Here is a 23963-nt window from a genome sequence, read left to right on the forward strand (position 1 = left end):
AGAGCCCCAGCACTTCTTCTGCCTGACAGATTGCCTTACTAGGCACTTTAACCAGACCTCCAAAGATAAGAGCCCAGAAGATGACTGCTGTGTTCCCCCTGCGTTGCTCTTGGAGCCTCACCTGGTGGGATTTGGGTCCTCCGGCCATCCCTGCATTACCTACAGATACAGCTGATGGGTTTCAGGCAGCGTAGATTTTGTAAGCACCTCCACTCAGATCACAGTCAGATCATCGTGTTGATCTAAACCATTTTGTAATCCTCTACAATCTGGGTTTAGAGGCTGTTATTAGTGTCACAAATAAAAGCTTGTGGCTTCTTTAGTTCTCGGGATGAAAAGAGGCACGTACTCTCCAAGAGTGACATATGGAAGTGAAGCAACAGAAGCATCCAGGAGGTGAGGTGTTATCCCCTCCTTAGGAGCGAGTCCTGAGGTCACAAGACTGCAACAGAGAGATGGATTGATGTTATCCTTGTGGTTGATCGTGTGCCTGAAGGAGGAAATAAGATAAACCAGGTGGAAAAGGGAGGAAAAAGTTTCTTATCTGTGTATTTATTTACATCTTTTTCTCACAGTAACTTGAAGCTTATATCTCTAAGCAAGGCAAACCCTTGTTTCCCCAACAGGTCTCCAATTCAGAGCTGTGTATGGTTGGAAAGGGGCTTAGGAGTTGTACGTTCTCACAAGCTGTTCCCAAAGTTGGTGTAGTGCCTCTTTGCAATGATTCTGAAAGACCATAGGAAGTGATTTCAGCTGCCTTTAGCACTGATGTTTGGGCTGACCAAGCTGGGCACTGCTCTGCCCCTTACAGGCAACCAGCAGCCTTTAGCACTGGATGAAAGCATGCTGGGTTCAGCTCAGGGCTGGGTGCTGCTGGCCTGGCATTGACTCTGCGGGGAACTGAGTATTGCCTCCAGCCTGCAGCCCCTGTGGTTCTATGATTCCTGTCCTGAGTTCCTGTTTTTGCCTTTCTATCTGCAGTTACCTGAAGGAGTTCCGCACAGAGCAGTGCCCTCTCTTTGTGCAGCACAAGTGCACTCAGCACCGGCCCTACACTTGCTTCCATTGGCACTTTGTCAACCAGCGCCGCCGCAGATCTATCCGCCGTCGGGATGGGACATTTAACTACAGCCCTGACATTTACTGTACCAAGTATGATGAGACCACAGGAATCTGCCCAGAAGGAGACGAGTAAGTGAAATCTGCACCCTGCTCTGCTGGCATGAAGCTTTTGGGATCAGTCCAGGTGATGATTCCAGCCAGGTCCTGTAGAGATGAGGCAGGTCAGCAGCAAAGCAGCTTTGTAACATACGTAACATGAGAACAGATGTAAAAACTGTAATAGCAATCCATGTGTGCCAGGCCTGCTGCAGTGATGATGGCAAGAGGGAAGAGTTTGTTTTGTTGGGTCATCCCTGGTCGTGAAGCTGGTAAGCTGAAGTGGAGCAAGATGCAAATGTATGTGGCCGTTTCCAGCAATTAAAGGGTTAACCCAGTAGTACAGCTTCACCCACGTGACAGATATGAAAGATAAATAGTGTAGTCAAACTGTGGTCAAATATAGAGAGTGTTTTATATAGAGATGCTATAGAAAGATGGAATTTCACTTCGCTTTCTTTGTGCCAGTACAAACACACACAGAAAAAAAGGCTCTTTATTGGGAAAACAATATTTTTTGCCCAATTAAGTAAAGTTCTTGTGGCTGCAGCAAAATGGAATAAATCCCCAGCCTGAGGCCTCTTTCAGTGCTTTCTTCCTTGTTACAAGAGAGCTGGAAGGGACTGGAAATACAACATTTGGGGGCTTTGGCTTCTAGGTCACTGCTTCGTACCTGGCTCAAACTCAACCAATGAAAACTGATGCTATCTCGAAACTGCTGGCTTGTAGTGTTGGCTTAATACTGCAAATACGAATTTCACCTATTCCATCTAGTTCTTTTTGTATTTCTCAATGTAAATGATACTTTCTCTGCTTCAGAGGGGGAAACAAAACATGAGTTAAAGTAGTGGTGTTGTGATTCTCCTTCCTTGTCCCGTGCTCTGCACGAAGGATGCATCTGGCTATAGATAGACTGTTGCAGCCCTGTAGGAGTGCATCAGCAGGAAGCAGTAACAGCATGAAGTCTAGATGGGCTGCTGAGGAATTGGTACGTGCCATGTGATGTCCCTTCAATCATGGCTAGTATATCAGAATGCTTTGACAGTGTCCTTGCTCTTTCCAGATCCCTGGCAGTTACTAGGCTAGAATAACAAGCTGCTGCTGGCTTAGTAATCCAGGTGTCTGCTTGGGAGGGAAACCATTGTATACTGTGCAGTGACAGATTTAAGGGTTCTGTGTAATGTTGAAAGGCACAATATAGGAGAGTTGGCGAAAGCATGTCAACTTACAGCATCCTTTATCATCACTGTGTCTTCCAGTAATGTTGAGTTCACTAGCAGTGTGACTAAAGTTTGGCTTCTCTTCCCTTTCTCCTGTACCTCAGATGTCCCTTCTTGCATAGAACTACTGGAGACACAGAGAGGAGGTATCACTTACGCTATTACAAAACTGGAATCTGCATCCATGAGACAGACTCCAAGGGAAACTGCACAAAGAATGGAGTCCACTGTGCTTTTGCTCATGGGCCCCATGATTTACGCTCTCCTGTGTATGACATCAGGTTAGTGGAGCTTATAGCTCTGAATGAAAAGGGTGATGGCTATGCTCAGATGATTGAAGGATCATACTGCTGCCCAACTACTTAGTGTTGGGGTGAGCATGGTGCATCCATTCCTAATAAGGCAAATCTATAAAATCTGCAGGGAGGATCCTCAAAATGGGGGGAGGGAGCACAGTGAAGCAGTGGGGACTTGTGGGTGCATCAAAATAGTGCGTCTGGAATTGCTTGGGAATGAAGAACATGTATTGCAGTTGCTGTTTGACAAAGATTGTTCTGCCAAAAAAGAAGTATGAAATAAATATACCCACTTAAGGGTTGTTGCTATGTTGGTATCACAGTTTTTACTATGTGCTTATCTGTCTCTCCATCTACTCAATCTGTCTGTTGTTCACTTAACACCAAGGGAGCTTCAGGCCATGGAGGCTTTGCAGAATGGTCAGACTACATCAGAAGGTGGCATAGAGGGTCAATCTGCAGTTGCTGCTAGCCATGCTATGATAGAGAAAATACTCAGTGAGGAGCCAAGGTGGCAAGGTGAGTGGCAGTAAGCTCTATGGGGCTGGAAAGGTCTGTTTTTTGGTGTTTTTTTTTTTTTGTGGAGTGCATGCTCCTTTCAAAGCTTTTATGTATCAAATATAGATCATGGTGATCTCTGCCTAACTGGTTGTATTTCTTGCAGATACAACGTATGTATTGGGAAATTACAAGACAGAGCAGTGTAAGAAGCCTCCTCGTCTCTGTCGCCAGGGTTATGCCTGTCCATACTATCACAATAGCAAAGACAGAAGAAGGAGCCCAAGGAAACACAAATACAGGTACCCTGCTCCTGGGTCGTCTGTTTCCCAGCTGAGTAATGAGGTATAGAAGGAGTCTGTAAGGGGAAGGATCTGGGATTTTCTCTGCCAGACCGTTTTTTAGTGTGCCTCCAAGACCTGTCCTGACAGTTGTAATGGACTGTTACTTCTGTCTAGGAGATAGGGCAACAGAAGAAGGACTTCTGCTTTAAAGATGAAGCAGTGTCTCTAATAAATAAGTAACTGTTGCTAAATCATGTTACAGCTTTGGTTTTACAGTAAATAGTGACTGTGTTAGTCTTCCCCTTCTCTTATTTTACAAACTCTTATTTTAAAATAAGCAGTGCAAGGAAGAAAAAAAAAGACCCCTACTAGAAACAAATTTACTGAGCAATGTTTTCATGGGTGAGGAATTCAAAATCATCAAGGTGCTTGTTGTCTGTGCCTAGTGATGGGGATCGTGAGGCACAGTGTGACCAGTACTGTAGCTGGATGTGCATTCCTAACCAGATGCTAAAAACTGCCTTTGAGGCACCAGGGTGTTCTCATCACTCAGCTGTCACTGGATTTTTCTGCACGCTGTGTCTCCCTCACCAAGTTTCATCCAAGTTATAAGTCTGTGTTTCCTCTGACACAACAAAGCTTTTGTTGAGGTCTCAGTAGGGTTTTTCCTTAGTTCCTTTTTGAAAAACATAAGAGCAGACCAGAAAGCAAGGAGAGAAAATGCCGTGGATGTTCTCACTTCCCTTCTCCACCCCCAGCATTCACAGAAATTTCTGAATTGGTACAGAAGTCCTGTATTTAAAAACAATAATTAAATATATATATGTATATATATATATAAAAGGAACATTAATACAAAGACATTCAGGAGAAATTGGAATCCTAAGTCAGTTTTCAAAGCAGCCATGTGCTTTCTACCCCTGTTCGGTCCTTTTGGGAAGGGGAAAGGAGAAAGCTTCTCCCTTCCTGATCACTGCTTACTTCTGTGTTGCTTTCCCCACCCCCAGCTGATGTGACTGCCTCTTCTGTGCAAGCATCTGCTGCTGCTATCTGCTTCCCTCTGCTGTTGTTTGAGGGAATGAGTAAGAGCATAAAGAGCAGAGGAAGTAGGTCACAGCAAAAATTCAGACCTGGGAAACAGAACAGTTCCAAGCTGGGAGAAAGAAAACGGGCTTGCCTTTTCCCCAGTGACCTGACTCAGCCTCTTTTCCACACGGCCACACTATAACCCTGGAAACACACCTCTGTAAGGGTATTACGTGTTTTAGGATTAGCCAATTAACTTACCAGCTTTCTATGAATGTACAGTTCTGAAAGAGAAACCAGACCAAGCGTCTCTGACACTAATCACATCAGCTGCTAATTTTGTTATGTTACATCGGCTCAGGTTGTATTCAGTTTCAGATGAGAACCAAGCCGTGCTTCTTTCACTGAAAAATAGGAAGAGAGGGAGGACGATGTAAGTGCAGCATTGTGGGGGCAGGGAAGCAGCAATAAGCCAAACAGATTGTGCAGCTGGGGGGGGTGGGCAGCTGAGCCTGTTTGCTGATTGAGGAAGCAAAGCTCAAAACACGTTAGTGTATCTCATACAGTCTATCGCTACCTTGTTTACACAGATCTTCACCGTGTCCCAGTGTGAAACATGGAGATGAGTGGGGAGATCCTAGTAAGTGTGAAAATGGAGACTCGTGCCAATACTGCCACACTCGCACAGAACAGCAGTTCCATCCAGAGGTACAGTAACCTCCTCAGACCATTGGGTAGCTGAACGGAAAAGCAAACGTATTCCAGGCTGATGAGATGCATAAATGTGCCAGCTGGGAGAGTGTGTGGGCTGCTTGCAGCGTGGTCCTGGGATTCAGAGGAACTGCATGTTGGAAGCTCAAATTCAGCTGCTTGACAGAGGTGCCTTTTCATTCAGTAGATTGGATGGGAAGGGGTGAGAAAAGTGGGTGAAAATGCCGGTCTGCAGGAGAGCAGACACCTGGGTGGGGGAGTGAAAACAAGGTGTGGATTTTAAGCATCTGTTTTTGTGAGGAAAAATCTTCCTTTGATGATGGTTGCACTAAACAGTTAATACCCACAGACTGATACTGTAAGCAACCACGCTCAGAGTGAGCATGCCCAGAGAGTTCCAGTGTCCTTACAGGATGTGGAATTGAGACCTTGTCCTGGTCTGCTTCGTGTTACAGTGTTGAAAAGCTTTGTTGGGCTTGTATCAGCCAAGTAACCATTGTCACTGCCTGTCAAACCTGGGGAGGGGGAACAATCCATTTCCTACAGTCACTGTCAATGGTTTGTCATTTTCCTTGCAAATGTGGCTGTAGCTTTCTGTGCTGTTATCTATCAACTGTTTCCTACCTTTTACCACTTCCGTGGAGCTGCCAATGAGACTGAGAATGGATGGCAAATGGTGATCTTTGGGTGAACTGACTGTATGGGGTGTTCTTTGCGTGAGCTTAACTGTAATGGGCATATTTTGGTGTTTCCATAACCATAGTGGGTTTTTCTTTCATCGAAGCAAAGCACTGAAGTGGTGATCCCAAAATCTGTTGGCCTTTGTGCCTTTTATCTGTGTTTCTATTTTGCTGTTGAGTCTGTTCATAGTACTTTTGTACCTGGGCTGCCAGTCACTGTTTTTCCTGTTCATGTCTGGTTGTTTTTGTTTTTTTTTTTTCCCAACCTCAGATCTACAAATCCACCAAGTGCAATGATATGCAGCAGTCTGGCAGCTGTCCCCGAGGACCCTTCTGTGCCTTTGCACACGTAGAACGTACGTGGGCTGATTCTCTCATCTTTCATGGATATTTGAACTATGGAGAGCTTCTGGCCAGAATAGATAGTGTAAAATATAGGGCCATAAAGCCTAGAACTTTTGTGAAGGATTTTCAAAAGCGGAGTATTAACTTGGACAATTCATAGAATCATTATGGTTGGAAAAGACCGCTAAGATCACAAGTCCAACCGTCGACCCATCCCCACCGTCCCCACTAGCCATGTCACTCACTGCCACGTCTGCCCTTTTCTCGAGCACCTCCAGGATCAGTGACTCTACCACTTCCTGAGCAGCCTGTGCCAATGAATCTGATCACTGGTAAACTGGTGATGGTGTTCTTTTGTGGCACTTTTGTTCGTAGCTAACAGTTAGCTCCTAAGTCCTGTGACTCCTGCTCAGTTTCTGCACTCCAGTCTCACTGTTAAATTTACAGTAGTTAGAACAGGTTACTTATAACTCAGTAGATTGGCTCTGATACTGACACAGTTTGTGGCCTTGAGCAGATCTTTGTTATTTGATTACCTTTTGTTAATGGCAGAATTAGTAATTGCTGCCTTTGTCAAAGAATGGTGAGAGTAAATTCCCTACGGTTTACAGAGTTCCTTTTACAGGAGGCCTTGCAGACAAGCAGTAATTATAGCTAGGGCTGTGGGCTGTAATGGCCCAAGACATAATAGTGCAACTGCTCAGCAAGCTTAAGAGAGAATTTAATCTTAATAACGAAATGGTGTTTAACAAACTCCCTTGTGGATAATGTAGTATTTCTGTTTAGGAGATCCTTATTTATAACCTGATAACTGCACTGAGTACTACCTTCCTTTCAAGTCAGAGTAACATTCTTTGGCCAGCTAGCTCACTGCATCGTGGCTGTTTCTTCTGCCATCTTATGGAACTGTACTTTTTTTAGTCCTTTCTTTTTAAGGTGAGCACTGAAATATTCACCTGAAATAACAGAAGTCCATTTACTGCATATGCTCTTAGTTTGACTTTTGCTGGTTGTTAACGAGAGACGTATAGAAGTCAGTACTTTAAAGACATTGCAGTATAGGTGTGGTGTCAGTTGTGTAGATGGTGTAAAGATGCTGAGCTGTATTAGATGTAAATACTAGAAGTCAATGCTGCTTTCTTTTTGTGCAGTTGACAGCTGTATTCCTTTCTGTGTGTGTTACTTCTGGTAATAGTTTGTACCCAGAGCAGATGGAAACTTATCTCTCTCAGCTAATTATAATGTGTCCATCAGCTTTGTGCCTAGCACAGAAAGAAGCCTTGCTTAGTTCAAGACAGCTGAGTGAATAACATGCAGTTCATGCAAAGAAGATAATTTTGGAGCAGCGTTAACCAAGAGCAGAACACTCACTGTACAAGTGGTGAAAGTAGTAACATAAGGAATCCTAGCTTAAAAAAAGTAGCTCTTTGTCAGATAAGGTTTCTCTTTGCTTCTGTGCTACTTCTAAACAGATGTTTGTGGAATGTTTCTTCTCTCAGAACTAAGTATTCTTGTTCCTAAATGTCTTGTGTTCTGGTGTAATTGGGCCTCTTTGAGTAATGTTCCACTTGCTTTTCTTCCTTGCAGAGCCTCCACTCAATGAAGACCTACAGCAATCCTCAGCTGTGTCCAGCCCCACGCAGGCAGGCCCAGTGATGTATATGCCATCAGCAGCTGGTGATTCTGTTCCAGTCAGCCCTTCCAGTCCACATGCTCCAGACCTTAGCAATGTAGGTAGCACTGTGGGGAGGCCTTGTCTGTGCTTTATACATCTGAGTTTCTCTGAGCTGATGTACTCCTTTCACCTAAAAAGAGCAATCTTAGGTATCCAAAGACAGAAGGCTGTGACATCTTTCTTTTACATCTAAGCACCATGCTGTTTAAGAGAGATCTTTGTTTGGAACATGCAGTTCAGTAGTTTAGTTTTGTCACTTCACCTATAAAATTTCTCAGCCTTCCTTCCTGTGCAAAGCTTGTTGATATACTTTCAGGAAGGTGGAATGCAACTGTACATGAAGTCCAACGCCTCCCTTTCTGGAGGTACACATTGGGCTCAGTTTCCAAGTACTCCTTAAAGGCTGTGAGCCAATATAATCTAAAGTACATAACTACAGTTGAGTTTGTTTACGTATGTAAACGCAAAGGCTTGGCCTGTGTGCATTGTTTTCTGATATAGAATATCCTCCATTCTCTCCTTCTCCTCCTTAGGAGATGGTTAAACTCTGCAGAATGTTGAAGTAATGCTCCAGAGCACTGATTGTATTCTGGTTAAACATAGGAGAGATGAGATCTTCAAATGCTGAACGGAAAGTGGAAACACACAAAGGAAGACAAGTGCACGGAATGCCAGAGCACTTCATTTTTGCTGAGGATTTTTTTTTTTCTATTAAGCCCTTCCTGTTTGCATTGCTGTTGAAAAGCTTACACACTTTATCAAATACTTGGTCAAGGTTTCAAGAAAGTTAAACGGCAGGAGTTTAACCCCTTCCAAGCTGACCAGAATGAGGTGAACTCCTTTGGGACCTCTGTTTAGTCAAATTCTCCTTTGAGAAGAAAAATTGATAGTTTGATTTTTTTGTCAGCACCGAAGCCAGCCTTAGTTCTGTTAAATTTGATTGCAAATAAAATTCTGCATAGATCTTGGAAAGACAAGGCATGCTGTGTTCTCTTGGTAAATATCACTAGAAGGAAGTGAGAAACAAAATCCCTGCATCCTTCAAATGAATTGTCTGAATGCTCTGAAAGTCCAGAATTGTTGATCTCTTCCACGTTTAGGTCTTTTTCTGTCTTCAAGCTCTTCAGTCTTTTAAACAGATTCTTTACTAATCCCTAGATATAAGCCAGAAGGCAGTATGTATATTTCTGAGACATAGGGCATCTGCATGTAGCTTGCAAACAAATACGACTTTGCTGGTGATCATTTTTACATGATGAATTAATCAAACAAAAAGGTCCCTCTAGCAGCCAGCCTCACGTGGCCTGTTCTGTTTTGTATTTGTACTGTAGGTGTGGAATAAATCAGGAACTCTGCCAACTAGCCCCACCTCCACCACAGTGAGTAGAAACTTTGCGACTGTAGGGAAGCACAGACAGCAGAATGTCTGTATAAAAAATAAAATATCAAAATATTGCAGGATATTCCCTCTCTCTAATGCCAGCCCCAACTGTGCCATGTTTGAATCTCTGATAGGAGTAGTTGTCTAAAAGTTGCTTGAAGCACAGTCATGCTTGCCAGTGCAGGCAGGTAACTTCCTATCCCAGGAAAATGGGATATCTGCACTGAGCCAGGTAGCTTTCTCTAAATCTCCTTTGCTGCTGTCTGTGGCTTCATCTGCGGTGCAAAACTAGCCTTGTTGCATGTGGTTGTGATCCCTGGTTACAGTCCAACGAATAGAAATGTTGGAAATCCTTGTGTTTTTGGGGTATTTTTGTCTTTTTTAATGCAGCTGTCAATGCTTGGATTGTGCCTGCATTAAAACTCTCAAATTTCCCACTGAAAAACAAAAATAATACAGTATTACTCACAGCTCAAATACTTTTGGTTGTTCTGACTGCCACAGTACCCTTCCAGGTTTCACACTACTTCTCAGAGCACAGATAGGTTCCACAGCACTCTGCAGCCTAAGGGCAGTGAGAAGGGTTTTGGTCAGGTTTAATCCTATCCAAGGCCTCAGAAAGAGTAGATGTTTCTAGAGCTGTAGGTTGTCTTATTGTAAGCTTGCATTCCAGTACAAAGTATTGGCAAGAAAACCGTAATAGTGGGAATGTATAAATCCTGTCTATCCTGGGGCTTTTTCTTGTTTTTTAATTCCTGTTTTCTGTGAGCTTTTACACTTGTGTTGACTGTCAGTAAAATTGATGCACACAGAATTGAATGAACTCTTCCTGTGATGCCTTTCTTCTTCGAGGTGGTGCCACGAGCTGGCTGTAATTTTCTGACACTTGTTCCTTCTGTTAGATTCTTTGTAGGAACAGCAGTCTCGGAAGCCCATCTAATATATGTGGGTCTCCTCCTGGCGCGATTGGAAAGCCACACAGCCTGGAGAGCATTGGTTTTCCTCCAGATTCAGTAACAGCAGCTGGCAGCTACAAGAAAGCACCGGGGTTTGAGCGAGAAGATCAGGTGGGGGCCGAGTATTTGAAGAGTTTCAAATGCCAGGTTAGTAGGAAGCATGGGCTGGAAGAGTTGGGGGGATGAAGAAGATGGAGAAATTGCCCAGTCTAGCTTGAATGTGTTTTCATTTTCCAAGGAACAAAAAGGAGACAGGGCTATACTCAGTAGCAGGTCTCAGATCTATGCTTTCAGCATCAGTTTGAGTCTCTTCCATCCCACATCTGTTCCTGTCTGCCCAGCTGCCATCATGTGCTCAGTTTGTAGAAGCTGAGCTGCTTGTTGTTTTCATAATCCCTGACAATTCTGTCCTTTATTGACCCCGGGTATCTTCCCACATACCACTTCTTGCTCTTTCTTTCTTCATATTTAGGTCCTTGTTAAGAGTTACTGCTTCTTTTGCTACGTTGTCTCATAGAAACTCATCCTTCCTTCTCTGACTTCATTACGGACTCCTACCTTCATCTCCATAACTTGGTTTATCTTCTGCTTCCAGCATTCATCTCTGCAGTGTGTTACAAATGTCTTTTGTTTCTCTGGCTGTATCATTCTGATCCTTGACTCTCTCTTGGCTTCTTCTTAAATTCCTTGTTCTCATTTGAAGAACCCTTACCTAATCCACATCCCTAGTGACACACATTGTACCCTTTTGAATACCCCAGTCTTGCCTCGCTGCTTCCTTCTCAAAGTCACGTCTTACACAACTGCTCCCTGTGCTTCAGTCTCTTCCATCTCTTCTGCCACATTAGCTTTTCCACAGTCAACTTCTTTCTGTGAATTTCCTTTCTTCACGTTATGGTTAAATAGTTTTCTCTGCACCATCCTTTCCAAGTCTGCAGTGTCCAACCCAGAGCTTGGTTTTGATTCCTAACTGGGTTTGTAAATGTAATAAAACAGTAACTATTGAGGGGATGGGTTAGCTACCCTTGTGAGGAGGCACATGCAGAAAGGTCTCTGATAAGCTCTTGTTTTGTTGTTTGTTTTTCTTTTTGTTTTTTTTTTTTAACAAAAAAGCATATGTTGCTTGAAAACAGAGATAACAATAAATGCTGCCTTCAACCTGGCTACATATAAACTCTTCCTGTAGTCTTAAGAAGCCTTAATAAGCTTTTTGCCGTGCTAGTATTGCACTGCTGTGAGAAAGCAGTGGAAATGCCCTGTCCAAATAACATCTTGCAGAAAGCAGTCGAATTTGGAAGCAGGCTCAGTGGGTTTTCTCTTATTTATTTTTACAACTTTGGGAAAATATGATGAAACTTTGCAGTGGGACCAGTCTCAAACACTGTTTAGTCTAATTAAAATGATTTAGTGACACATACAGATGAAGCTGTATGCACGTAGGCTTTCTTGTAAATGCTTCCATTGTTTTTATTTAAAGCACATGTGAGTTAGGAGATTGCAAATTGGTGCAGCACATCTTTGGAGGTAAAACGCAGCCCGTGCTGTGATCCTGGCACTGCTTGCAGGCACGACAGCTTGTAGCAGTTGTTTAGAAACAAAAGAAGAAAACATGTGCTCCTTCTCTGTTGCCTCTGCTGCAAAGGAGGAGTGAACCCAAAGCTGAAGGGCTGAGAGAATCCCTGTTTTCTGCCAGCAGAGGCAGGGTGCCAGGGAGGCCCTGCTTTGGAGAAAATGGGCAGCAAGCCTAAGCCAAGGAGAAAGGAGATGGAGCTTGAATAGAGCTTTTAAAAGGAGCCAGATGATGAGTATTTATGTCTGAGGTCCAAGCTGTGTTACAAAGATACTGTATTCAGGTAGTTTCTTACTCATGTGGCTTTAATTAAGTAAGAAAAAACCTGGTGTTAGCAGCTATTTATTCCAGTCATTAAACAAAAAGATGGAAGTAATCACAGTTGCCTTATGCTAGGCTTCTGAAGACAAAATTAGGTGTCTCATAAGCATCCTGATTAAATTTTGTGTTAATGTATAATTACTTACTTTTTTAAATCTCCAGTAATTCCCTTTGGCTGCTGTGGGCACCAGAGATTCTCACGCATGCTGTAAATTACACTGGTAATTAGGCACTTAACTTTGTTCACTCCTATTTGAAAATTTAAGAGGCATTTGGGCTCGTCACTGCCGTAAGATTGCAATTCTTTTCCTTTGTAGAATTAGTACAAATAATTCCTATCTCTATTAGAATGAAAAATGTGATTGCAGATTCCACATAGTTTGTGGTAAGGCTGAGCCAGCAGCGAGGGCTAAAAATACTGTTCCAAATTCTCAAAGCTGGAAAATGCAGCACTGGAAGGAGCCGAGTGCCACAACCAGGAGGTGTTTGGGAAGTCCAGCAGCCTTGTTCCATGCTGGTCATACAAGATTCAATTTCATTCATAATTTATGGCCTCTGTTTGCTTTCCTGACTGCCACAGCGTGAGCTGGAGAGTTTCAGCCTGCCCTTTGCGTTGCTGTGTCGGTGTGTGCCCTTCTAGAGCTAAAGGAGACTGGCTTAGCAGTGACAATTGCTTTACTCCATTTTACACTGATGTTACCTGGATGCAAGGTGGTGAGAAGTGGGGCTAGCTCACAAATGCATTCATTTTTATCTTTAAAGGAGGAAAAAAGCACAAAGCTTCCAGGAAGGCTGGGCAGCACTGGAGCCAGCCACGTTGGCAGGAAAACCTCACACCGAGGGGGCACAGCTGTGTGTGCCTTCACTTCAGCTGCTGACATCTGTTGGTAGCACATCTTGTGTTCAGATGAGTGTGGAACAGGGCAGGGATGTGCTGGCTAATCTAGCAGGCTTGTTATCAGGCACACACAGATGCAGTAATGCGGCGCAGCCATTGCACACAAAGGAAGCCAAGCCTGTGGCTGGTGTGGTAGCAGTTTGGCTGTGTGTAAACATGCTGTATGCAGCTCGGAAAAGTGTGAGAGAATGGTACCTGCTGCAGAAGGATCTTGGCTGCCTATTTGCCAGGCCTTGACCCTCTCCTCCCCCCGCCCAAATCTGCTCAAAGGCAGAGAGTTCAGCAGAGAAAACGATCTAATCAGGGAAAATGGGGGATGGATCCTGCTGCTGCTACTCTTTGTACTGCCTGGCTATGTCATACCTCTCCAGCACCTGGTTATCTTTCTTTTTTAGACTGTTTAAGCCAAGAAATCAAGGTGTATTGCTTCAGGCCAGCATGACATCTCTTGCTGCTGTTGTGCATTTTGTTCTGCAGAGATGGCGATGCAAACGATTGAGCAGACGTTGTGCCTCGATCGCGTCTCTGATTCACATGGAGAGAGCTGGCAACCAAGCAGACCTGACTCTGACCAGTTACTTTGCCCCCTTTCTGTGTGCAGAGGGTGTCACTGATCTCCCTGTGCATTGCTACTGCACACGTAGCAGCATAGGAGGAGCAGAGCACAGGCTGCAGACGGTTACACGCCAACAGGCTCCTGAGACCACATCCTTCCCAGCTCTGCCTGGTGTAGCTCAGCACTGACTGATGTCTTGAGGCAAGAGGGTTGAAATCCGTTAAGGACGTAGTGCTGCAACATCCTGAAGCTGAATTTTTAGACTGGATAGTGGAAATCTAAATACATGTTGGCAGTTTTGCAATTCCAGCCAGTGTTGATAGCCTTGAGGCCTCTGTTTCAAGCGATGGGAGAGGGATGATTTTGCTTTTAAAATTGGTCTGTTATCACTTTATTTTTGTTGATGATGAAAGGAATTTGATGAGATGATCCAGATTCTTTCTCATAAAATTGTTCTCTTTAATATTACATCCGTTCTCTTCTTCTAGAAACTGTGAAAGGCTAGCTGAGAACTAGGAGGGACTGAGAGAAGACATAATCTGCATACTTTATTTTCCCAAAGCTGCAAAATATTTACATAATTCAAAAGTGCAGTGTGCCTCCCGCTGGTTCTGGCCCTATTTTTATTTATTTATTTTAGATACTGGTAGGGGTGGTGAGTTATTTATAGCAAGGCAAGATAAGTCGTACTTGGTCTTGGTTCTTATGATGTCCTTTGTGCCAGCACAGGAGTGTAGCAGCACTGAAGAGCACTGAAGCCAAATGTAACTGTGTCAAGTCTTTGCATAACTCCAAGCATAATGTCTTGGTATATAGAAAGCCAAATAGGTTGGAGTGTTCTCAGTTTGCTGCATACTCCTGCTCCCTCAATTCTCCAGTGCCCAAAGCAGAGCATGAGAGAGGTGGGGACTGTGCTTCCCATGGCCTCTCCAAAGGAAGCCAGCACTCAGCCATTCTTAATTTTGCTGCTAATCCCTCTGCTTATATTCTGTTTTGTTTGTTTACTGTAGCAAGCAAAAATGAAGTCCCATTCACTGGAACACAGGAGCCAGGAGCAACCTTTGTTACAGCCCAAACAGGTACAGTACTGCTGGCTTAGTGCTCATGCTGCCACAGACAAGGACAGGAGGTCTCTATGGATCCAGACGACTCTGCAGGGAGCAAATGTCAGTCCAGACACCATGAGGGATGCTTAGCTTGATGGATTATTTTATGAATATGGGGTAATTTGGGGGATGAATTATTTGTGAATGGCTGGGCCTGTGTGAATTCAGGAAAAATGCACAGACCTGGACAGTAGTGCCAGAGAGTGTTCCAGTGTTACAGAAAATAGAGCTGGAATGGATCTCCAGAGTCATCTAAGTTCAAGGATTTGGCAAAGAGAATTTAATATCAGGTTCTAAGTCGTGTACTGAACTAAGTCTGAGTGAGTGATTGTGGGACCCATCCCTATGATTGCATGCAACCTGTGGGTCACAAGAGTTAATTCTGGGGCAGCCTGAAGGATGTTTGTAATACTGGAGGGAAAAAAAGAAGTCGGCAGAAATTAAAGAAAAGCTGTTAATCTCTCCCCCACCCCCAGCCCAGTAGTAGCACCAGCCATCTGTCAGGTTGGAAGCAGGCAGAAACAGGTTTGCTGCTAATCTTTGGCTCATGCCTGCATGTTTTTGGAGGGATTTTTCTATATAGATGTCTTATTTTGTGCATCTTTCCATTTTAAAACTCTCTTTTTTAGGACATACTGGGTATTCTCCCAGTGGGGAGCCCACTGACATCCAGCATCTCCTCCAGTATCACCTCCAGTCTGGCTGCAACACCACCAAGCCCCGCTGGCACCAGCAGCATACCAGGCATGAATGCCAATGCCCTTCCCTTCTACCCAACCAGTGACACCGTTGAGTCTGTCATAGGTAACTTTGCCATTTTCACTTGCTAGTTGGGCTTCCTCAGACGTGGATCACCAGGTATGAGAACTGGGATAACACAGGTGTTCCAGTGAACTCCAGTTTTTCATCTGTGTCAGTGTTGGCAGATTCCTGAGGCTGTAGGTTTTTTCTGTGACCAGGACATCACATGTTTTCCACGGGTCATTATAGGTGAAATTCACCCAGAGGACAAACAGAAGGCCTCTGCCACTTATTTGAAATGTCAGATGATGTAAAGGGCCTTAGTTTTAGGTTTGTCAAATTGATGGAAAGGGTTTGGAGCAGGCAGGAAATCAACAGGGCATTTTCTACAGCTACAACACTTTATATTCTAAACTGCAAATTTATAGCAAGGACCACCTGCAGGTAGATTGCAAGGACTTGCCCTTTACAGAATGTGGGACAGAGGCTGTAAAGAAAAGGAGAACAGAAGAGTTAAGAGTGGGGAATCATTCCTTTTAGGTAGGTACACTTTTTTTGGCCACCTGTTTTTTTTTTTAATCCAACATTTCTGAGGTGATCTCATTAATTTGTTAAAAATAATAATAGAAATGAGTGGGCATGAGTGGGATGAAACTATTTGGATCGAGATTAGTGATGAGGTACGTTCAGGTAGATGTAACACTTGCAGGCATTCATAACCTTTCTTTGTTTTTTCTCATCTTTGAACCTCAGAGATGATTTTGAAGTGTTCCCTTCTGCTGGTTTTCCTTTCCAAGCGGCTCTTCAACAAAGTAGGGACAAAGCAGAAGCCAGACCCAGACATTCACAAGCTAGTGCTGTTGCATATTGAGGACGGACTTGAAAGAGCTGTTTGGGGGAGACTTATGGGAACTTCTGTTATTTCATCAAATATTTGTTTTGGTTTTTTTTTTTTAACATAACAATTAGAAGTGCTTTGAGACAAAGAGAAATTGGATCTGGCAAAAAAACCTGAACTGAAAAGCTGCCCATGACACTTCTGCCAAACTGTTGCACAGGACGGATAGTAGGGCTGTGCAGACTGACAAATAGAGAGCAAAGGCTCCTCTGCATGTAGGCTCTTTGGGCCATCCTATCTCTTGAAGTTGTTGGTCCTTTATAACATAATTGGTACCTCTGTGTCTGGCAGAGTCTGCCTTGGATGACCTGGACCTGAATGAATTCGGAGTGGCTGCCCTGGAGAAGACATTTGACAGCAGCACAGTGCCCCACACGAGTGGCATCATGATAGGTACATGAAAGCAACAGAGCTTTCTTTATCTTCTGCCAAGCAGTGTTGCCCAGTCACCTCAGTGGAGCCAGCCCAACGAAGCTCTAAAACCAGTCCCAAATAACATTGGTTAAAAAACAGCTATGATAACAAACTGGCAACCGCTGAGCATCTTTCAAGTGAAAGCTTGCCCTAGTTGACTAGCAGGGCTGAGTTCTTGCCATTAGGCCCAGGTGTCCTGGGGATGTTTCTTAAGACTGAATGGGACTTGCTTGAATTTTTTTTGTTGTTTTGTTTTGCTTTTTTTATGTAGTATGTAAGTAGACTGTAGAAGGTATCTGATACCTTTAAAACCAGTCCAAAGTATAACGATTTGCATCTTAAGCAGAAAATTCTCCTTAGTAGTAACAGGAAACTCAATGACCTGGTAATGCTATCCATCTGTCTCAGAGTGTTGCCATGAACTGCTGGTTTGATTGCTGTAATGTCTGTTTCATCTTTAATGTGTGGAGGTAGGCAGGGGCCTCTTCTATCTGTCTCCATCCAGGGAAAAGTGAGATCTCATAGCTTTTCAGAAGTGGTGTAGTTTCTGGTTGCCCTGGTTCTTGAAGATGGGTTTTGATTTGGAGCTAACTTTGCTTTCCTGAAAGTTTCCAAGGGAGCTGCGTTACCTGGAGTTGTACTGAGGTGTGGAAGGAACCCTAAAGAATATCACTTCCACTTCCTTTCCAAAGATGAGAGTCTGGTCAGAGAGCTTATTGTGAGAGTGTACTGGTAGCCTTGCTTCTGCCACTGCCATCTGCAGTGGCTTCAAGATCCTCCACACTGCTTTTCCTCTGCTGTGTCAGGGCTGGGTGTTACCTGGTGGTCTTCCAAGAAGGAAGATCAGAAAAGAGTGGGCAGCAGGGCTGAGATCTTCCTCAATGTGTGTGTGGCAGGCAGACCAGCCTCGAGTAAGGGAAGTGTTTTGTCTTTGGAGGTTAGGTTTTTGTTTGTTTGTTTTTCATTACAGATAGGTCTAAACATTCAAATATACCTAAAGCTAGTCACTGATTTTCAAAAGATCAGGTCATGAGCTGGCTCAGCATGACAGTCTTCTCACTGCAGGTTGTTCAGAAGCATGAAAGGCAGAGGAACATGCTTTAAAAGGGAATTTTTCATTACCAAGTATTTCAGCAGATAGCAGATGCATCTTCTCTAGACTAATAGGGGCTGAAGTTGGCTCAGAAAACCTTTTGTTGCTTTGGCTAATGATAGAGCAGTCCACTGAACTCTGCAGAGTCTTACTCTATGTGGCTCGTGGAACAGCAGCTTCAGTGCTCCTCCTAAAGGCTTAGAGGGGAAATCAAACACAGTGAGAAGTGGAGGGAATCCTGAGGGTCTTAGGAGAGAGGGAAGCTAACGCCTTCTGCTCTGAGCTCCTGTGCTGTGCTCTGGCCCATGCTTCATGGTCATACATAGCCATCCTCTCTGTGTGTTCTTTGTCCAGGTGGGAGTTTGCTGCAAAGTTCTGCTCCTGTAAATATCCCCGGGTCCCTTGGAAGCTCTGCCTCCTTTCACTCTGCCTCTCCTTCTCCACCGGTCAGCCTCTCATCGCATTTCCTCCATCAGCCCCAGGGACACTTAAGCCAATCAGAAAACACGTTCCTGGGGACATCAGCTTCTCATGGATCATTAGGTAAATGCACAGTGTGTGTGTCCCATGTACATGCCTGTCTGAGCCATGTAAGTATTTTCTTTTAAGTTAGTTTTAATTTTAATGTATTATTTCACTGCTGCCATTTATCTCTTCTTCCCGTGAGAACAGCAGCAGTACCAGAAGCTGCTTTACCGAGAGCTGGTTAATATCCTGAGAACAAGGGAGCGATTCTCTCTGTTCCCCATGCTTCTAGACTGAGAAAAAGAACAGGAAAAAGAGCTCTGTCCTTTCCTACCAGCAGCATTCTGCTGTGACTTCACTAGGGTTGAGTTCTCAGCTTTGCTGGGTTAAGGTGGGGATTGCAGTTTGCTCTTGGGTCTGCTTCGTAGGTTAGGTTGGCTTCTGAACCAACTGAGTTCATTGAATTGTTTTCCATATTTGGTGCAGTGTGGACTAAAGTCAGTGTTCCAACTGTGTCCACTTTGATAAACAACTGATGGCCTCAAGACTACATGACACTTGCTCTGCTGACTTCTCTGTTTGTAACAGTAAATACTAATTCTGTTTATAGTAGAAGTAAATGCTTCTTCAGATGTGATATGTGCTCTAATCTCTAATATTCAGCTTAACATAATAAAATGATTAAATGCTTTTGTAATCTACTGCTGCATGCATTTATCTGTGTAACTGCATCACTTGTTTGCAGAGGCCAAAGCCATGCTTCCATGCCTTGTGATTCCTATTTGTTTGGCTGTAACAACTTCTACAATTGCAGTAATAAGAAAAGAGACCTCAGAGGGCATCTCTACTATTACTTAATGGTTTTCCATATGATTTACTGAATGAATATAAGCTGCTGTGTAGTTATTACTTATCTGTATTGCAGTTTAGTTGGAAAGACCTAGTCCTGGGCTGGTTCCCATTGTGTTAGATGCTCTATGTGCAGAGAAGGCACTCGTGGTCAAAGGGACTTGCTATTTCAAATGTCCAGTGAGAGCATCAGGTGGAAAGGGAGTAAAAAGAAGCCATGAGGTGAGCTTGGTCAGCATCACGGCAGCATCTGTGACTTGCCAGAAGCCTGCTCAGTGCTAGACTCCTTTTCAAGAGCTTTAAAAACACAATGTGAGTTGGGGTCCTGTTACAACTTGCTCTCAACTGAGCAGTGAAATGCACTGATGATAAGTGGCTTCAGTCAGTGAAGAGCCCTTCCTGCTCTGCTGCATGACTTGTTCATGCAGCTAAGCCCAGAGTCAAGTCAACTTACTATTTTTCAGCTGCTGTTGGCTTGCCCTGACTGGGAAGTAGGTTGTGTTGGGTTAGCCTTCAGTGAGAGGCTTGCTTGCAAACACAGTCAGTTTGATCTGTAAGATCACAATCTTCACTGCAGCAATGTTTGGCAGTGCCCACACGCGGTGGTAAGCACCACTGAGTGAAAAGGACTCCTGCATCAAATGGATGCACCAGAGGGGGTCATCCAGCTCTGCCTGTGTGGGAGCTTTCCCTGCCAGTTCTCCCCATGGATGCTTATTTTGTGTAAATGCATTTTGGTTCTTAAAGCTACAAACTTCAGAGTCTGTGCAAAAACAGTCAGCTTTGGTTCAGCTGTTCCACTGTTGCTTTGTCTCTTAAGCCTTGACTCTCTTCTTGAAAGAGCAATGATTTGAACATCCTAAATTAGGGAAGTGGCTAGTTGGTCCTTCTACAGTGATGGTCACTAATTTTATGCTAAAACTCTGCAGGGGACTCTGTATGGTTCCCCTGTGAATTGCCACTGTGACAGACTCCCGAGTCCTAGGGATGAAATAAATCATAGGATGATCTTCTCTTTCCTCTGTGCACATTTTTGAATCCTGTATTTCACAGGGGTAGGGAGGAAATGGGGGAATTGCCAGCACCTGTGACATAACCCTCTCTATTTCCCTGTGAAACAGGTTTAAATGGGATGAACAGCAGCATATGGGAACACTTTGCTTCGGGGAGTTTTTCGCCCAGTACCTCACCTGCATTTCTGTCAGGTCCAGGTGCTGCGGAGCTGGCACGGCTACGGCAAGAACTGGATGAAGCCAACGGCACAATAAAGCAGTGGGAAGAGTCTTGGAAACAAGCCAAGCAGGTATGGGGGCAACTTCTTAAAGAGTGCGGAGGTGTAGGAGGGTGTCTTACGAGCACTGAAGTGTTTGACGGTCTCTCAGGCCCGGCAGTTCACTTAGATGGACGAGATTTTATTGCTATGCCAATTTTCATCCCATTACCTCTGTGGGCCAACTATATGGAACTGCAGCCCAACTGGAGGGGTACCCAGAATGTGAGGCGAAGCACAGTGGGGTTTCAGAATTTGGGAACTGGGCAGGTTGATCAGAACACACTCCTGGGAAGGAGTGCATGGAAATGGTTATTTTTGCCCTGGATTCTCGCTTGGAGGCTGATCAAGTATTTAAACAGCTTCTTTTACCATGTTGGTTGGAATTTGCAGGCTTGTGATGCTTGGAAAAAGGAGGCAGAGGAAGCAAACGATCGCGCCAACACAGCTAACATGGAATGTGAACTGGCTCGGGAGCAGAGGGAAGCCTTGGAACTGCAAGTGAAGAAACTACAGGAGGAGCTGGAGAGGATCCACACAGGCCAGGACCCTCAGTTTCTGCGCTCCTTCTCTGACCTGGAAACCCTCTCACTCTCTTCACTTTACACCCTCCAGAAGCAGTTGCGGGCAAACCTGGAGAAGGTCGATAAGGTGAGTGGCAGGGCTCTGCAGGGGATGGCTTTGCTGCCTCTGCTCCTACTGATAGCAGCTGCCCTGCTTTTCTGTACTACTGCCAGCAATCAGCAGCCTATCGAAGCAGTTCTATGTGAACGTAGCCAATGTGAGTTCTAGGAAAATAGCTACCTCTTCTCTGTACCTAAGGAAACAGAATTTCCAGTCCGTCAGAACTGCTCTGATCCTAATGCTCCTACAGGAGGGCATCGTGCTGCGCCGCGAGGCGAGCGGGTGTTGCGGTTCCCCAGCCCGTGCAGCACGTGCCCCTGTTTGTTTTCCCCATTCAACGCTTACGTTTTGCCCTGTGCTGGTCTCTCGCAGGCAGTATTTCAGATGCAGTCAGTGAAATGCCTTAAGTGTCAGGAGGAGAACCGCGTGGTGTTACCGTGCCAACACGCCGTGCTGTGCGAGACGTGCGCCGAGGAGGGCGAGTGCCCCATCTGCCACCCCAACAGGCCCCACGCCCTGCAGTCGTGACCTTCCCAGGACGTTTGTTCTGATCATATCATAGAACTTTTTAACTTTATACGTACGTACATATATATGTATGTGTACATATATATATGTATGTGTAGATATATCTATGTATGTGTGTATGTGCGTGTCTGTGTATGTGTGTATATGCACACGCACGCACGTACCCGCAGAAAACAGAAATTAGTTGCAGAGCACTTTTTAATATTTTACATCCCGTATCTAAACTGCCCCTCACCCGTGCCCCACTAATTCTAACTCTTGAGGAACTTTGAGAGCTGTTTTTAATACAGATCAAAGGGCCATTTGCAAAGAGTCTGCGTTTCTCCTCTTTTCTATTTAGGTGATAACAAATTTTTGACTATTTCCAGAAGGATTTAGAGTGGGCAAGAGGGGCTTCCACGTGCTTTCCAGAGGAAAGAGTTGAGATCGTGGGGAGGATCGAGGTGCATTGAAATGACTGTTTCACGTCTTCGGTCTCCCTGCTCTTTCACTGACCCAGCTTGGTTAAAGCCGTCCTCCCCGATGGAAGCTCTGCTGGGTCCCTGCCTGGTGGGCCTCACGTTGCTGATCTCTGAATGTGCAGAAACTTTGTCTGTCGTTTAAAACAGCAAAGTTCACTTTTTAAAGTTTTTTACACTCTTTGTATATTTATATGAAAAGAAGAAAAGGGGGGAAAAAATATATATTGTACCTAAAGCAAGCCAGGCCCCCAGATTCAGTGACCAGTAATCATTGCTGATACAGCTAGTGTTGCAGGTTTGAGCAGCCTTTCAGTCATCATCCTTGTGTCAGCTGAAGCCCTTTGTGAAAGGGAAATGGATACACAGGTTAGTTCTCTGCAGACACCCCTTTATTTAGTGGCTGCCTGAAGAATTTGTACCGCTTCAGACCAGATTGGTTTTCTTTTAGCCACAGAGACCTCTTTTGTAGTCACTGCTGGATCACGTGAAACAATTCCAGACACAGTCTAAGGACTTTTTTTTTTAACTGTTTGGACAGAGTTGGCATTCCCTGTTTCAGCAGCTCAGGGGTGAACCGTGGGCTGCTAAATCCAGAAGCCTCATGCCAGCCTGTGGTGAGAGAGAGCCCTGCATGGTACCAACTGCTGATAAATCAATTGCAGCTGGAGGCTGGAGCTGGAGAGGAACGTACATTCCTTGCTTTCTGCTGCTCCTAGGTGGGGATGCTTCTTCCTGCTCATCACTGTGGCACAAAACACAGTGCGTGTTACCACTGAAGCTTATGAACACAGCCACTGTTTGTATGTGCATATGAAAGTGTTGGTGGTGGGGAAACTCTGAAGCTGGTTGGTCTCGTGATGCCCTGTTTTTCGTGTTAGTAATGTTACAGAGAGGAGGGAGCTAGCAAGGAAGAGGACTTTAATTCAAATTCTCATTTAAGTGTTCAGAACTCATGAGCTGCTCTATGTGGTGCTGTGATTGGTGGCAGTGTGGAGGTTGCTGTGTGTGGCTGTGTGCAGGCTGGAGTGCTGAACCAGCCAGCTCAGAGCAGAAGGAAGCATCTCCATCGGAGGGACGTGACTGCAGGGCTCCGCAGCCCTCTCGCTCTCCTTCCTCCCATCTCAGCCTCCATTCCTGAGCACAGGCCTTTCCACCGCCCTCCTGTAGCTCTCACTGGTGTCTCTGACCTGCTGAGTTTGTTTCGGGCTGTTGTCCCCAAACACCACCTGCAAAAAGAGCTCAGGGACTTTCTCCTCGTTAGGATCCTCTTTGTGTTTGAATTTAATCTCTCAGATCATTTCAGAAAAGGCAAAGGAGGAAATCCCTCAGACCAGTCCAACAAGAGCCACGCTGTCCGGTGCGCTTCTTTATAGGGAAAAGAAATGCCTCCAGCTTAGACCTGCCAGCAGCTGAGCTTTCCCATGACATCCTTTACCAGCGCATCCATTGGATTTTCCCCTCGGGTGGATTGCAGTAACCTGCTGGGATCTCAACCAGAAGGCTGCTCCGTTCTCTCAGTACTGTTGCTTTGTGCAGGGATGCTGCCTGCGCTGCCCCTCCCAGCCCTTGGGAAAGCACTGGAACCTCCAGCAGCCCACTGTTGTTGTAGGAGCACCCAAATCATTACCAGAGCCTCTCAGAAAGCTTCCTATTTTAACACAAAGACATCATTAGGTTTGCTTCTGTAATTCCACCTTTCCTTCGTATGGGAAGGGTTAATATGCATTCCCAGATGATCTCTTAAGTACAGCTCTGTGTAGTTCTTTTGTTTTGTTTTTCCCATTAACGTGTTGGGTTTTTTTGGTTTTTTTTTTTTGTAAAAATGCTCTTTTTTCCCCCCATGTGTATTTTATTGTAACTAGCATCAGTTTTTTAATTTTTTTAATTTTAAATGGAGAGACACTGTTGGGTGAACATAGTGGCTATGTTGTTTGGTTAT

General features: G+C 44.6%; 1 protein-coding gene across 1 annotated transcript in view; it reads left to right on the top strand.

Annotated features, from left to right (window-relative positions):
• UNK (unk zinc finger) overlaps window positions 1-21563 on the top strand; it is a gene marked incomplete at both ends in the record, with an annotated part of 36053 nt that extends 14490 nt beyond the window's left edge. The window contains 16 exons of the mRNA XM_079544138.1: window positions 982-1191; window positions 2483-2663; window positions 3067-3193; window positions 3339-3474; window positions 5073-5190; window positions 6145-6229; window positions 7806-7948; window positions 9225-9272; window positions 10177-10377; window positions 14586-14654; window positions 15311-15485; window positions 16612-16713; window positions 18182-18370; window positions 20263-20444; window positions 20805-21062; window positions 21408-21563. Of these exons, the coding sequence (XP_079400264.1) occupies window positions 982-1191; window positions 2483-2663; window positions 3067-3193; window positions 3339-3474; window positions 5073-5190; window positions 6145-6229; window positions 7806-7948; window positions 9225-9272; window positions 10177-10377; window positions 14586-14654; window positions 15311-15485; window positions 16612-16713; window positions 18182-18370; window positions 20263-20444; window positions 20805-21062; window positions 21408-21563 (2380 nt within the window). The remainder of the gene's footprint in view (window positions 1-981; window positions 1192-2482; window positions 2664-3066; window positions 3194-3338; window positions 3475-5072; window positions 5191-6144; window positions 6230-7805; window positions 7949-9224; window positions 9273-10176; window positions 10378-14585; window positions 14655-15310; window positions 15486-16611; window positions 16714-18181; window positions 18371-20262; window positions 20445-20804; window positions 21063-21407) is intronic.
• Between the last annotated feature and the right edge of the window lie 2400 nt (window positions 21564-23963).

Source organism: Tetrao urogallus, assembly GCF_951394365.1.
Source record: "Tetrao urogallus genome assembly, chromosome: 18".
NCBI classification, from domain to species: Eukaryota; Metazoa; Chordata; class Aves; order Galliformes; family Phasianidae; genus Tetrao; species Tetrao urogallus.